General features: G+C 44.5%; 1 protein-coding gene across 2 annotated transcripts in view; it reads left to right on the top strand.

Moving 5' to 3' along the window:
* The window catches only part of POLR3E (RNA polymerase III subunit E), a 30,558-nt gene extending 16,777 nt beyond the window's left edge, over nt 1-13,781 (top strand). For both annotated transcript variants that reach the window (XM_076350961.1, XM_076350962.1), the window contains exons 15-21: nt 1,240-1,299; nt 2,306-2,463; nt 2,735-2,799; nt 4,363-4,859; nt 9,665-9,742; nt 10,646-10,771; nt 12,907-13,781. In XM_076350961.1, the coding sequence (XP_076207076.1) occupies nt 1,240-1,299; nt 2,306-2,463; nt 2,735-2,799; nt 4,363-4,859; nt 9,665-9,742; nt 10,646-10,771; nt 12,907-12,963 (1,041 nt within the window). In that variant the 3' untranslated portion in view covers nt 12,964-13,781. The remainder of the gene's footprint in view (nt 1-1,239; nt 1,300-2,305; nt 2,464-2,734; nt 2,800-4,362; nt 4,860-9,664; nt 9,743-10,645; nt 10,772-12,906) is intronic.
* Nucleotides 13,782-14,519: the final 738 nt, after the last annotated feature.

Here is a 14,519-nt window from a genome sequence, read left to right as displayed (position 1 = left end):
AGTATGCAATGCTGTATTGCATCTGTGGAGAAAATGTGTTCTAGCTTAAAAAGGGAACTTTATTTCCCTGTGCATATTTGTGTAAAGTAATCAATAAGGTTAAAAAATATTTATGGCCAATAATGACTTTTAGTGTCCACCTGTTCCATGCTGTACTTTGGGGAGGAGGAAAAGTAATTTGTGTCTTTTCTGAAAGCTTCTGTTTTTTTCCCCGGATTCTCACATAATAAATTCAGAGGACGTGAGTACAATTGGCTCTAGTTGAGGGTAAAGTGCCTAATGAGAAATGGCTGCCTCAGAGTTGTGTGCGAGGAGATCTGATAGCTCTAATTCCTCTGGACGGCAGCTTCTTGTGCTTTAAAACAGAAATGCCCTGTGCCCTAAAGTGAGCGTGATGGTTTTGTGTGTTTGTGGGCAGAGAGAAGCTGAATCAGAGAGAAGGATGCATAGATGACATTGTAGGGCAGGTAGAAATTGGCAGTAATGAGATTTTGAATTCTTCACAACATCATTAATACACACAGACTAAAAGAGGTTGTAGTCTATTTAAACGGAGACAGGAAGAAATCAAAGGTCACGTTCAGACAGTGTTCTGCCCAAGTCCTCATGTATCCTGTTAGCCGGCTCTCAGCAGCTGCCTCTCAGGATGTTAGACCTTAGGAGCTGCTCTGCAGAGCACCTAGCTTTTCCATTAACTGGGGACAAGTATGCAAGTGACAGGCCATCTCAGCGTAGCTGTAAATGACTGTGATGTGCATTGAAGAAGGGAACAGGCACTTTCTAGGAGGCTCTGTGCTGCAGAAAGGCAACAGTCATCAGCCTCTACAGGCCCCTACATTAACAGAAGTGTTTCTTTAGGTTGATGATTAGGTATATGAGAAGTTGAGCCTCAGGTGTAACTTCTGGAGTCCCAGCATCACTGCAGTGGATCTTTTTTTTTTTGAAGCTAAATGGAGTTTGAGTTCAAGAGATTCTTCATAGCTTTTGTGGTCACAGGTTCACCAAGGCAAACCATGGACTCTCAAAGCTTTTGATACTGTGTTCATGGCCATTTGAGGCCAGAAGAGGCCAGAAAGTGTTTTCCCACTACCTGGTTGAGAATCACCTACTTCCGCATTCTTGAAAGGAACGGGGTTTCCATTTTTCTGGCAACATCATTGAACAAGGTCATTACTACAACTTCAGTAAAGCAACTACTAAATACAGTTACTAGCTTTTTCTCTATTGTTCCCTTTATAGATGTGGAAGTTCACACAGGACCGCTGGGTTGTGAGAAAGGAAGTGGCAGCAGTTACGAAAGTGAGTGATTTTTTTTCTTCCTAAATCAGAAGTTGGTGATACGTGTTGGGCATTGTCTGTAGGTCGGTAGTGGGTGCTGCTGCAAGCCTTTTCTCAGGTTCACAGCATCTGCATTACTGCTGACTTGCAGTGTTGCTCACCAGGCATGCCTTCACTTTGGAACAGGTATAGATACATACTCTTTGTAGAAACGTTTCGAGCAGCTCCCACAGTTACCACGACTCCACAGGATATGACTGTCCTTGTAGCTGAGCTACTGGAATGCATCTTGTTCTCTCACCTGTTTCAGTGGAGAGCCGGACACAGTTTGAATTAAGCTGACTGATCGTGCACCAAAGCAGATGAGTGCTTGTGCAGTCCGCACTAGCTACTCTGCTTTGGGTGTGTTACAAAAGAGCAACTCTTCTGTGGGCATTTGCCAGTTGTCAATATTGAATAAAAGCTTTAAAGCAACTCAGGCACCTGAATATTCTGTTAAAACTGGCAAATGAATGAGAAGCATTAAGTAAAGAGGACAAAAAATCATTTCCTTAAAATGCAGTAAAATGATAAAACACGAGTCAATTTATGCACAGACCATCTATTTTTGGAATGTAAGATCCAGTGCTGCTTAAAAGCTGCGCATGTGTAGGTGCAGCATGTCTGGCCTGCAGCTCTAAAATAAGATTAACATTGTACAATATGCTTCTCTTCACAATAGAGTCTTTTCATCTCAGTTTGGAAACTCCCTTTTCTTCACAAAACATGCCATGAGCTATTTGACACTCAGATGATTAATCACCATTGCTCTCTGAAGTCCTGTGCTTTTAACATTGTGTGAAAGTGTTGGTGCTGCAGAGAAGGATGAGTATCTCTGACTTAGCTGGGTGTGTATCCATGGCGGTGCCCCATACATACCAAATCAGCCCAACTCCTGTCTTATGGAACAATGCCCATTGCTGCATGGCTGCATATGTCCTATGTAGATTGACTTCCATATTATTTATGCTTTTTCTTTTTCTTTTAGCTTTGCCCGGAAGATGTGAAAGACTTCCTAGAGCACATGTCTGTGGCAAGAATAAACAAAGGCTGGGAGTTCATGCTCCCTTATGATGAAGACTTTGTTAAGAAGCATCCAGATATAGTTCAGAGGCAACATATGCTGTGGATGGGCATTCAGGCCAAGTAAATGACTTGTTTTATTTTGGGGAATAAGCTAAAAACAGAGAACTATCTAGTACAAAGTTTCTGTAGACATTGATAGATAACGTGATCTGTAATGCCTCGAAGGTTTCCCCCTCAGAGTCACCAGGCAGTGGTGTGGTGTGGGATGTCACTGCATCATTCAAGTCATTCCTGTTCCTTGGCTCCCTGGAGAAATTGAGTGTTCTAGCTAATGGCTAAAGCTGGTGTAACAACTGAAACTGTCCTGGTATATTTTATCTTTGTCTTTCAGATTAGAAAAGGTCTATAATCTCTTAAAGGAGCACTTGACACCAAAGAAACAAGAGGCACAATCAGGTAAATGGAATTGTGCTTGGATCATCTTGAAGCACATGCATCCCTCCATATTCCTGGGTGATGTTTTAGAGTTCCTCTCTGGTTTTGAATGTGGTGGGGACTGATCTTGTTTTGTTTGATATTTTTCCTTTCTTGCAATTTCCTCTGGATTATTTGAGACAGATCTTGGTCTTTATGAACATCACTGATGTTGGGGTGACACAAGCTTACTGTAGCATCCTTGTAGCAGAGCAGGGAGGATTCCTTGGCACTGGGGACTCGCTATTTGATAGCATAAAATCAGCTGGTTCTGTTATCCACTTCTTCATTTAAGGCAGCTTGTGTGGTGTAAGGGTGTAGGCAGCTTCTGAAGAGAGGACAGGGCCAGCGCACAAGTAATTCTCACCTCTCAGTTTGCAAGCTAATGTGCACGAGGTGATTTTTTTTATTTCCCCTGATTTGCACTGGGCTCTCTGTGGTGTGGTTGAGGGCTGAGCAATTAATGAAGAATGTGTTTGGCAGGGGGCTGTAAGGAGGTGTGAAGCTGTCTCTTTTTGACATCCTTCTCTACCATGGATGCCATTGAGAATATTAAAGTGGCTGCTCCATAATCCTAAAAGATTGTGAAAACTTGAGTTTCCAGAGAGTTTTAACTAGGCATTTGGCTCATTGCCAGACACTGAAGCCAATGAAGAGTGTAAGCAGAACTGTCAAACAAGCATATGAATCCATTTCAATACCCTGTGTCTGATCTGCTTGGAAGGATTAGGTGTTGGGTTATTTGGAGAGGATTAGCAAGCCTAACAGCAGAGAAGATAACAGCATGTGTGCTGTGCATGCTTTTGCCTTAAACACAGCACTCCTTCCTTTGGCATTGAGACTGGATTCCTCTGCTGCCAACATGCCCCTTCCTTTGACCTTTGGATAGCTGGGTGTGGAGAGGACACAGGAAGAGGCGTAGGATTGCATGGGAAAGGACTCCCTTCTGTCCCTTTCTCCCCATCACTGGGTAATAATACTAAGAAGAGGGTCTCAGACTCTCATCCTGTGCACCTCATGGTGTTCAGGTTCACTGTTAACCCCTTCAATCTCCTCGCTGTACCTATAGGACATCCTTGTGCTGGCTCTGGCAGTTGCTGCAGCAGGCCCCACCAGCCACTAGATACTGTAACTAAAAAAAAAAAAGTTGTTGGGCAAAGAAGCATTTGGGTGACAAGTAGAGATGTGTAAGCAGTCTGTATCCTGGTTTCCTGATTTGTGGAAAAGGCCCTAGTGATTGAACAAGTGCACTTTGTCTTTGCTTCAGGTTCCTTGACTGGAACAGCCTTCCCCAAGCATCTGGCTTACAACTGTCAACATGTTTATCTTTTTAAAAAAACAAACAACACCCCCCCACACCCCCCAAAACATCGAACCCCCCCTAAACTAAAGTAAAATCTAATCAACAAACTGGGTTTATGCCTTAGATTTCACAAGCAGATGATGTTTTCTGGTTTTATTTCACTATGAGCCCTTCAAGAAACATTTTGCAAGACTGGAGCCCTGGTTATGGTGAGATTTATAGTATCTTTTGTTTCTTGCTAGCTCATCCATTGCTGGTTTCTGGGGAGCAAAGGGTCAACATGGCTAAAGCAAAAGTCAAGCAGAACTATGGGCAGCTGGAGAAGGAGTTCCAGAAGCAAAAGGCGGAGATGAAATCAAATGACACCTCAGCCAAGATGGATGTTTCCAGTATCTGCATTAAAGAGGAGCCTGTGAGTGATGAGGAGCCGATGGATACCTCGGCTTATGAGGGCATGAACAACGGCATTGTCAATGGCCTCCATGCGGAGGAGAACTCCACGGACTCTTTAAATGGCCACTTGCCTGGAGGCTGCATTGACCGGGTAGCCCAAGAACTGAAGGCATTTGTGTCATCAACATTTAAGAAACAATTTGTACTCACCCTGAGTGAGCTTAAACGGTTATTTAACCTTCACTTAGCCAGCCTGCCTCCAGGACATACGTTGTTCAGTGGCATTTCGGACAAAATGTTACAGGACATGGTGTTGGACACTGGCTGCAAACAGATTTTGGTGCCTGTAAGTATGTTTTTCCCTTGGTGTACTTTGGGGAGGAGGGACTTGGGGGGGCAGTTAAATGTCTGAGCTGTGAAATGTTTGTGTCCTGTGCTGGTGGACCAGAAGAACAGATGTGCTCTGAGTAACTGTCCAATATTGGATATGTTGAAGCTGCTGGAGGTTTGTCTGGCGTCCTGCTTCTGGCAGGCCCTGCACTCTGCTTGCTTTGCTCGGTGGTATGCTGCATAGCTTAGTTGTCTTTGGGGCTCTGTTTCCACGTCCAAGCTGTTGGGCTGCAGTGACTCACTGTCCCAACTTGCTCCTGTTAACATGATCTAAGACAGTCCCAGATTCCCATCAGCTCTCCTGGAGTTGCACAAGTTCCTTCTCTCAGGGACAGGGATACGGCTGGGGGAGGAAAGGTGGCATTGGCTGCCTGGGAGCGGCAAGGCATACCCAACAGAGCCCTCTGGGAAGCGAAAAACCGTATCTGCAGCAGGTTTCTTTGGTCAGTCCTTTTCCTCCTAGACTGTGCAGAGGTGTCTTTGTTTCTTTGTCTTTATGGAAATGACATGTGTGATTGTGTGAGACAGAGCCAGGTTTGTGTGACAGTAGATTGCTTAGGAAAGGAAAAGGAATTTGGCATCATGGGAAAGAGCCTAAAAGGAAATTAATTTTACAAGACATCTGGCAGTGCTGATTGGGTTGCAACCAGAAAGAGCTTGGGAGTCAGCTGCCTGTGGGGAGAGAGGAAGAGAGACGTGTGAACTGCTCGAAAGAGCAGGCAAGGCAGAAAGAGGAGGAAGCAGGCAGGCTGACGAGAGAGAGCCTGGAGCATGGGAGTTGAAACCCAGCTAAGGAATAAGGGTTGCTAAGGGGGGGCAGAAATAACATGTTCAGTCGTGTGCAAAGTACGTGTTGTGGCACCTGAGAATCAAGTAACAGATTTGAAATGCCACTAGGGAGACCACCAATTTCGGTACTTTCTGCTTTCTCTTGACAGTTTCCAAGTCCTGGGGTAATGTTTGCCTGGAACTACCTCTTAGTTCTGGCTAGGCTCTCCTTTGTACGTGGTGTAATGTATGCATTTGCCATGCTGATGGTAAATAGCTGAGGTCATTGCTGCTCTATTACTTGGCACTGGGACTTACTTGCTTTGGAAATTTGGGGATTTTGGAAATTATTCCATCCACTCTTTGCTTAAAGACTATGAGGAGTGAAAGTGGGATAGTTTCTTTTTTCAAAAAACAACCTCAATAAAATCCTCCTGAAGAGAGGTGGTTGGGAACTTCCTTCTGTCTGGAAAACCCTGTCACAGGAGACCTGCAGAGATGTAGAAGTGGTCACTGGAATGTCTCTTGCTGGAGATCTGCTGTAAGTTTTAGTTCTGCTGACCCAGAATTTACTGCAAAACTTGAGATCTTGTACAGGAGCCTGTATAAACCTGTACTGTTATCAGCAATGTAATTCATTACCCCCAAGCCTCCCCCTGATGCTCTGTGCAGATGGCAAAGGTGCCGGGGCTGGTTTTATTCTTTGCATGGGCTCATACACTTTGGTATTTCTTGATTGTTCCCCTGGACGATTTTGTCAGAACCCGACGAGGGTGCCTGAGCTCAGGGAAAGCCTGGAGGGTTGTTTAGCATGGGTTTTCATAGTTGCTCATTAGTTTTCTGTAATTGAAAGTACTTTGCTGATAAAAATCAATGATCTGAGGTAATTAAAATGATGTTCTGTGGGGGGTGAAGACACTCTTGGCTTGCATGCTGCCCTATTATAGAAAACATGTTGCTGAAAACGGTAATTGAAACCTTACCAGGGGAACGCAGGATTTATTCTAAAACTGACCGACTGCACCCAGGGTATGAGATAAACAGTATTTGTGCGGAGCCAGAAGAGATGCCACTCCAGCTGCAAATGAGGCCGTGGGGACGCTTGCAGGGTGCTGTGCTTGCCTGTGCTTTGTAGCATCCTCAAGTGGGAAGGAAAAGCACACGCAAAGAAATAGCGAATCCTGGGCAGATGCACCCAAGTGCAGTGGGCTGCTGCTGCCATTGGAGAGAGGGTGAGTAGAGGCGTCCTTGGCAGACATTGGTGCTGTGCGTGTGTCCGGAGCTTGCTCAGGCTGAGCCTGTGTCCAGCCCCACGGGAAGCGTTTGCACAGGAATCTGGCTCCTGAGTATCTGTACCCATTTCCTGCAGGCTGGTGGGGGTGCATGGGGGTGGCTGACTCCTGCCGGCTCCCTTCCCGTGGTCCGTGGAGTGGCAAGGTTCTGCCCAAACCTTGAGGATATTTTTGAGGCATCAGGAAATGATGTAACCATTGCCTGCGTCCTGCCTGGCTAGGGTAACAGGAGAGGAATGCAGCCTTGCGCTTACAGTGAGCTTTTTGAGCTAGTGCCGATGCCAGGCTCCTGGAGAGGTAAGCTCAACAGTTTACCTCTAGGATTATTCCAGCTGATAAGTCTTTTCTGGTAGACTTAGCCCCTTTCAGTCTAGTTTAGCTATAATGCAAGGCTGCCTGGCAGTGGCTATTGTTAGGGCATGCTCAATGCTTGAGTGAGACACATCCCAAAGCCAAGGGCTCCTCCCTGAGAGCTTCCGTTTTAACGTGGCAGCCCTGGGACCCGGGGCAGCAGTTCATCTCCTACAAGTCCTGCACTACCTCTGGGGGCTTAGGGCAGGAAGGGACACAGGGCAAATATTTTAAAGAAGGATTTTAAGGCAGTGGAGAGCTGTTTGAAGGTGAGGCTGGAGAGATTAAGATAACGAACACAAAATGGCAAAGGGATAGAGGGTGGCAAGACAGTAAAGCTGTTTGGACAGAGCAGCATGTCTCTCTGAAGAGTCACTGATGGCATTTCCCGCTCCTGTGGACAGGCTGTATGACAGCAGCAAGCGAGCAGGGTGCTGTTGGCAGCAGTGTTTGCAACAGTTTGCAGAGTAAGGCTGGATGAGAGGAGGAGATTCTGTGGGTTTTTCTTCCCAAATAAGTATTGTGTTGGTTTGGAAGCTGTTTCCTCACAGAATGGCCAGATAAACACAGCTGCATTTCAGATGCGTGGCTGAGGCGAGAGGAGTTTGCACTCTGGGTCTGTGTTGACTTTCTCAGAGCAAGGCAGCTTGTGGCTGGGTGTTCCCGGTGCCCTGTGTTTTGCCTTTCCTGCTGCAGCTTTTTTCTGGAGGGAAGCTGAAGTATTTGTTTTTACCTGTGCTGAAAGCATACAAGAGAGATTATTCCTCAAAAGCTGGAGGTGTGTCCTTATGAGAAGAGAACAGTGTCAGGTGTTGCGAGCCTAATAAGCCTGAATCCTGGCTCTAAACCAAGTGTAAAACCTTGTTATATTCCAGCCATTTGGACCAACGTGAGAGCCACAGCTGCTAATCCCACCAGGCAGCTCCCACTGGACAAAATTCTTGCCCTTTGCAATAAGATCAGAGGCAAAGCGTGAAAGGAAAGTCTGATCTTTCACTCTGCGATGCACAAGTCTTTTGGTGTGGTGTGAGGGAGGCTGGGATGAAAGGTTTGGTTTGTACCAGTAGCCAGGATTGAGGGATACCGGGACAATCAGGACTGGCCTGTTAGCTTTTCATAGATGATTGATTTAGGTCGCCTGGGCGGCTAGCAAGGAATAAATTGTTAGTGACAGACAGGAAGAGACATGTCAGGAATGAAGGCATACTCCAGCATTGCTCATTAGTCACTGCTCCAAGGGGAAACGTTAAGGCAAATGGATGGTATTTTATTTTTTTAGGAGTTTGGGGCATGGAGGGAAGGCAGTTGTCTTCCTTCCTGTGTGCAGGGGTGTGAGGTCTCTGCCTCAGAAAAAATAAATTTATTTCTCTAGCTTGGCACATGGAAGAAAAAAACCCAAACAAACAAAACCACTTCATTTTTGGAGCCTGAAATGAGCAAGTGTCTGGTTCACTGTCCATCAGCGTTCAGTCTTCTGGAGTCCTGTAGTCTGCACCAAAACAGAGATGACAGGCAGCAGAAGCACAGCGCCTGTCAGTAATGCTGACTTGGGATTAGTGAAGCAGATAGAATCATAGAATCATTAAGGTTGGATACATACAGGATAGAGTCTGAATCTCTAAAACCTGCCACTGTAAATGTAAAAACCTCCAGAAAGACCCTGCAACGCATTTGGTGCTCGGTTGAATACTGCTTTGGATGGTCTGGAAGCAAACACTAGAAAAATCTAGACACCTTGCCATGAAATACCGGCTAAGATCCAAGCCCTGGGATTGTTCTGGTACGTGGTGGTTGACCCTCCACCAGTGGGAAACTGTCCCCATGCAAAATTCACGGGATTCCAGTATGCCCAGCAGTTCCCTTTTAAAGCTCTGAAATGGTTGGTGGTGTGCCAGGTGGGGCCCGTGGCACTGGTGTGGATTACCCCACCGTGACCAGAAGCATCAGTCAAACATGGCTTGGGCATATCAAGGCACACATGGATGCCATGGTGCTCATCCCATTCCCTAGGCCATAGTTAGCCCCTCGTTAATTTGGGGTCTGTGTGCCGCAGGATCACCCAGCAGGACAGGTTTGATACAGATCCTGTTTCTGTTGAAGTCATTGGGGCCTGCGAGAAGGTGCCCATGGCTGCAGGATGGGCCATGCCTGAGCAGGCACAGGGGCTGCCGGAGCAAAGGTACCCCTTCGAGTTTGGAATGGGAAAGGAGCTTATGTTGTTTCAGTAGTTCTCATTACATGGCAACGATGTTTTCGATTCAGTAATAGGTGTCCAGGGATACTGTATCATAGAATCATTAAGCAGAACTCATTAAATAGATGGTTATTTTTAACAGCCTCTCGTTCTCAGTTTCCTCCACAGACTGCTGCTTCACCAGATGAACTAAAGGTCTATGCACTTTGGGAAGCTGGTGACACTTATGATCAGGTAAAGATAAAAATAAGTGAGATTCCCAAATATATGTTTATTGAGCATTTGGCATTGTGTTTCTGGAACTGGTACGGTAGGTAGTTTTCTTCTTTCCCTATTGAAGTGTCCAGTTTTCAGTACCAACCTATTTCCAGCTGAGAGGAAGCTCTTAGGTCACAGGGTGGTCATTGCTGTGTCAAGACAAGGCGGTGTGGACAGAAACAACTTAATATGTTGGTAATACACGTCAGTAGCTAGTGCAGTGGAATACAGATAATTTTGAACCTATGAGGAGAAAGGGTTCTCCAATGCAGGCCTCACACCAGGATCCAGTCCAGTTTTTTTTTTTTTCTTTTGATGGTGATGCAACATTAACCAGAGGTGAAATGATGTTGTTACCTGATATATGTGTTTATACTTAGAATAGGAAATGTTTACAGCATATGTGAGCATCTCCTGAGTTTTAATTGTTATCAGAGTAAATGAAGTGAAAGGGAAGGCACCTAACAAAATGTGGATGGACAATGTAAGCTCTGTGTCCATGATCTAAATAAATTTTTATAGGAAAGACTCAAGCAGTATCCAGCCTCCTGGCTGGAGTGGACCATGGGAACTCCTGTGGAAGCATTTGAGAGGAATATGTTGCAGCCTCGTCTTCAGCATGTTCTTCCTGTGGAGGTGTCCCAGGTCACAGGACAGGCGCAGGTCGAGCCACGGGGCACGGAAAGATCCCTGTAGAGCCCTCAGAGGCTAGGGCAGTGCTAGAGAACAGTCTATATGGGATGGTTTCAGGATTACGAAGCAGAATCCTCTAATGTAGTTCAGTGAATGTTTTGTACAGACTAAGGCACAAGCAGTTTTGATATATAGAAAGATAGGATTGTTCTTCTTTTTGTATTTATGATACTTTTTCTTTTAAAGCATCGCCAAGTTTTGCTTGAAATCTTTTCGAAAAATTATCGAGTGCGCAGGAATGTCATCCAGAATCAGTTGAGTCAAGAATGTGGAGAAGATCTGAACAAGCAGGAGGTGGATAGAGTGTTAAAGGTAAGTTTCTGTTCCATTGTGGGTTTGATCCAATTAATACATGAATTTTTAATGCTTGGTTTGAGCAAAGGATCGTATTTTACCTTGAATTGACAAATGAGAAGGATGCTAGAACAATTGTTGTTGGAATGTGGACAAAGCCTGTTTTTCAGCTTGTTTTCTTAAAAATACACTTGTCTCATTCTACCTTCTTTCCCTCCAAGGAGTGCTGATTTTGACTCATGCGTTATTTTGTATTATTGCAACAAATCTTTGTCATCTTGGACCAGCAGGGAATAGAGTGTAGTAAATGAGTTATTTTTAAATAATGTGAAGTTAAACATTAAGGAGGTGGGAGGGTTCTGCACAGTGTGCTGAGTTTACCAGCTGACTGCTGTTGGCTAATGCTGAAGAGCACAAGTGCTGCATATTCAGAAGAAAATGCATTTCATTCTATAGTAGGACGTGCAGCAGTGTACGGAGCAAAACCCTAGCCAAAACAAGCAGGCAAAGTAGTAGTTAACACATTTCATTGTGAATGTTTATTTGAATCCTTTCATCCCTGTCTTTGAAGGTGCACCATTTACTTGCTAAAGAAGTTTAAGGTATAAAGTACGGACCACACAGGCCATGATTGACAAGCTTTAAAAGTGATGCAGGATGGCTAAGTAGAAAGTTGCCAACTAATGTAATACTTTAATCATTGTTGCTGGGCCTTTGCTCACTGTCACCCACTTCAATAACACAAGTGCTTAAGTACTTTATTACACTGGGATCTGCAAACGGAATAATAGTGTATTTGAAAATGTTGCTGTGATAATAAGCAAACTGGTCTTGCTTGAAAGAACCTGGTCTTCTTAGCATTAAAATAAGCTTAGACATTTCTGCCTGCTAGACAGTATTTCATGTGGCTTGCCAGTGCTGGGAGATCTGTCAAGCGACTAGATGAGCTCAAATATCGGCTCTCCTGGAACATCTAGACAATGTACTGGCATTAGTTTTTCATGATGCTGTTGCTATTTAATAGATAACCTATTTCTAGAAAAAATACCTTCCCCTAAATAACTGGGTACTGTTTTTATGTAAGTCACTAAGTCATTGTGTGACCAGCCTTGTGTTGTGTCAGGCTTCTTTCCCTTTGATACATTTATCACTGAAGTATGTGAAATTATCTTTGTTTCTGAAATAAAATTTAGAAGTATGACTTAATGAAATGGGCAGATTCTCTGGCTTCTTTAAGCCACAAGAGATTGGATTCCTCTTTGAATGAAATTGGATTTGCTGACTCCTATTTCCCCATCTGCGTGTGCTCCTTTTTTATACACAGAGGAACAGACTGACAGGGTTTGTATTTTTGCATCTGCAGGTCAAGTCTGCAAACCCTCTTTCTAGCCTCCATGCTTAATTTCTTATTTGTTTTTGCGATGTGCGAGTCCCAAGACTTCAGAAGAAAAGATACTTTCTTCCCTTTAAGCTCCACAGCATCAGTTCTGTAGCAGTACTTAAGCCTGTATTGAATTACCTAAATGGGAGGGTGGGAGTGAAAGAAAGAGAAGCCCTTAGCTTAGAACTCGAGGGACTTGGTGCTCACCTAATAGAAATAAGAAAATGAGCCACAAGAAAACCCACTTACTGAACTCCTTTGCTGTGGTGCTTACCTGCTGTAAGCTGAGCAGACGTGTGGTCAGAATACCAAAGCACGGTTCTGAGGTTTGACAGTTCATTATCATAAAATGTTGTTTATTAAAAGGCTTCAGATCTGGCGACCGCTTTCACACTCCAGCCCATTCCTGCTGCTCCCTTCAGTGTCTCCACCCGAGCTTCAGCCTGTGTTTATCCCTCAGTTCCCATTGTCATCACCCCTCCCCGCAACCTTTCCTAAGCTGGCTTCTGCACGATCCCCATCTTCTCCCCCAAAAAGCCCAGTTTCTCGCTGCCATCGCATTGTTATCCTCCTTGCGGCCTCTCAACCTTCCCCTTCTTGTGTTTGTCATCTTCATTTAAGCTATATGGTCTTCAGGGTGGAGATAACCCGTGGCTCTGGATTCGCGCTCTCTCTCGTGCACTGGAGAGACGACTTTTATTGATCACATTTATTGTCCCAAAGCCAGACAATGGTTCCAAGACCTTACCCAAGACTTTCCCTTTCTTCTCAGGACTGCTGTGTGAGCTACGGCGGAATGTGGTATCTTAAAGGGACAGTGCAGTCTTGACAGCGGTGGTAGCGGTTTCTTTACTTCAAGTGATCTCCAGGACGAAAGAGGAAACCTGCAGCAGGCGGCAGAGAGTAATGCTGTGGCCTCGGGAGTGTGGGGCAGGATCTGACCTACTTTGGGGCACGTGGGCATTGCAGACAAACAGTCATTGACATCCCGACACACTCACACGCGTGTTTGCATGGCCGCCTAGGTGCATGAGCAACTAGGAAGACAAAATGGGACCCTGTCTGCAGCTTGATTAATCTGGGATTTCTGACGTATTTCAATTCTCGTTCTGTTTCATTATAAAAAAATAAAACCATATACTGACACAGACATGATGGAAAATCATGGTCTGATACTTTATTTTGTAAGTAATGCCAATAAATTAAATTTGTTTACAAACATCCCAGTTTTTGTTAAATACCTAGATGCTCATACTTTAGTCCAAGCATTCTAATAGCCCTTGCAGAAAGAGAAGATAGTCATGTCCATGGAAACGTCAGGCCAGGGAGGGGGAAACAAAATCACTGTCTTTGAACTCTGTCCTACATAGCAAGTGTTCTCACCTGTTGTCTGTGAAATGAGTTATTTGGAAAAGTACCTACCTTTGAAACAGATGTGGAACAACTACTGGATTTCTTTTATTGGTGTGGGTTTTGTTTGAGGGATTTTTTTGCATTACTGTATGCAAACACAGCGAGGTAAGTAACTGAGTGCACGCTCTGGAAGGCATCCAGCTGTAGTTATCACATGGCAACAATGTAAAACCTCTATTTTGTGTATTTTTTTTAATAAAATTTTATCTCGAAGGTCAATTCTACCCCGCCTTGTATTTGTTCAAGAAGAAATGGAAGCTGCACCCTCTCCTTTTATAGCCTGAAGGCTTATGGCGGAAGGAAAGGTCAGGACTGTTTTAGTAGAGGTTACAGGTAGATAGTAAACTGCTTTACATCATTCTGCTCGCATCATGTTCTATAAGGGAGAGCAAGAGGTGGCTGTCAAGCTAAGGGCCTGTTGCACAAGGTACAGTAACTGATCTTTTTGTTACAGGTTTATCACTGAAGCCTAACTGCAGTAAGATAAGGAATGCCCTACTGTAAGCATTGTAGAACACAGTTACTTTGCTGTTCATGTTCTTTGCTGTAACTTCCATCACATGAGAAGCTCAAGGAGATTCTATTCATTTCATCTACTTACCCTAAGAAAAGGCTGAGTTGTGTTGTTGATTAAAATAAGCAGATTAATGTAGTTATCCAGGTAAGATTGGCTAAGAATATTGTTACCATACTTAATAGCATTTCACATTTCTGTGGAAAATACCTATTTTTAAACTGCTAAAACTCTATCTTAATTAATACTCCAGTGTAGTTTATTAACTACATCAACATAACAGGGAGGTGTTTTAAGTTCAGGCAGCTTTTGCAGCCTTTGTCTTGGTCTGTTGCATGCACCCACGGCTGACGCGGCCCTAGTACGGCCCTGTTGCCACAGCATTACCTATGGCTGCTTCTCTAAAGCTGCTCTCTGGGAAGGCCACAGTCTGAGAGGAGTTAGGAAAGAAGAACCCA

Source organism: Aptenodytes patagonicus, chromosome 13, assembly GCF_965638725.1.
Source record: "Aptenodytes patagonicus chromosome 13, bAptPat1.pri.cur, whole genome shotgun sequence".
NCBI classification, from domain to species: domain Eukaryota; kingdom Metazoa; phylum Chordata; class Aves; order Sphenisciformes; family Spheniscidae; genus Aptenodytes; species Aptenodytes patagonicus.
Note: the sequence above shows the minus strand (reverse complement) of the source record. Positions and strands in the feature narration are given on the sequence as shown.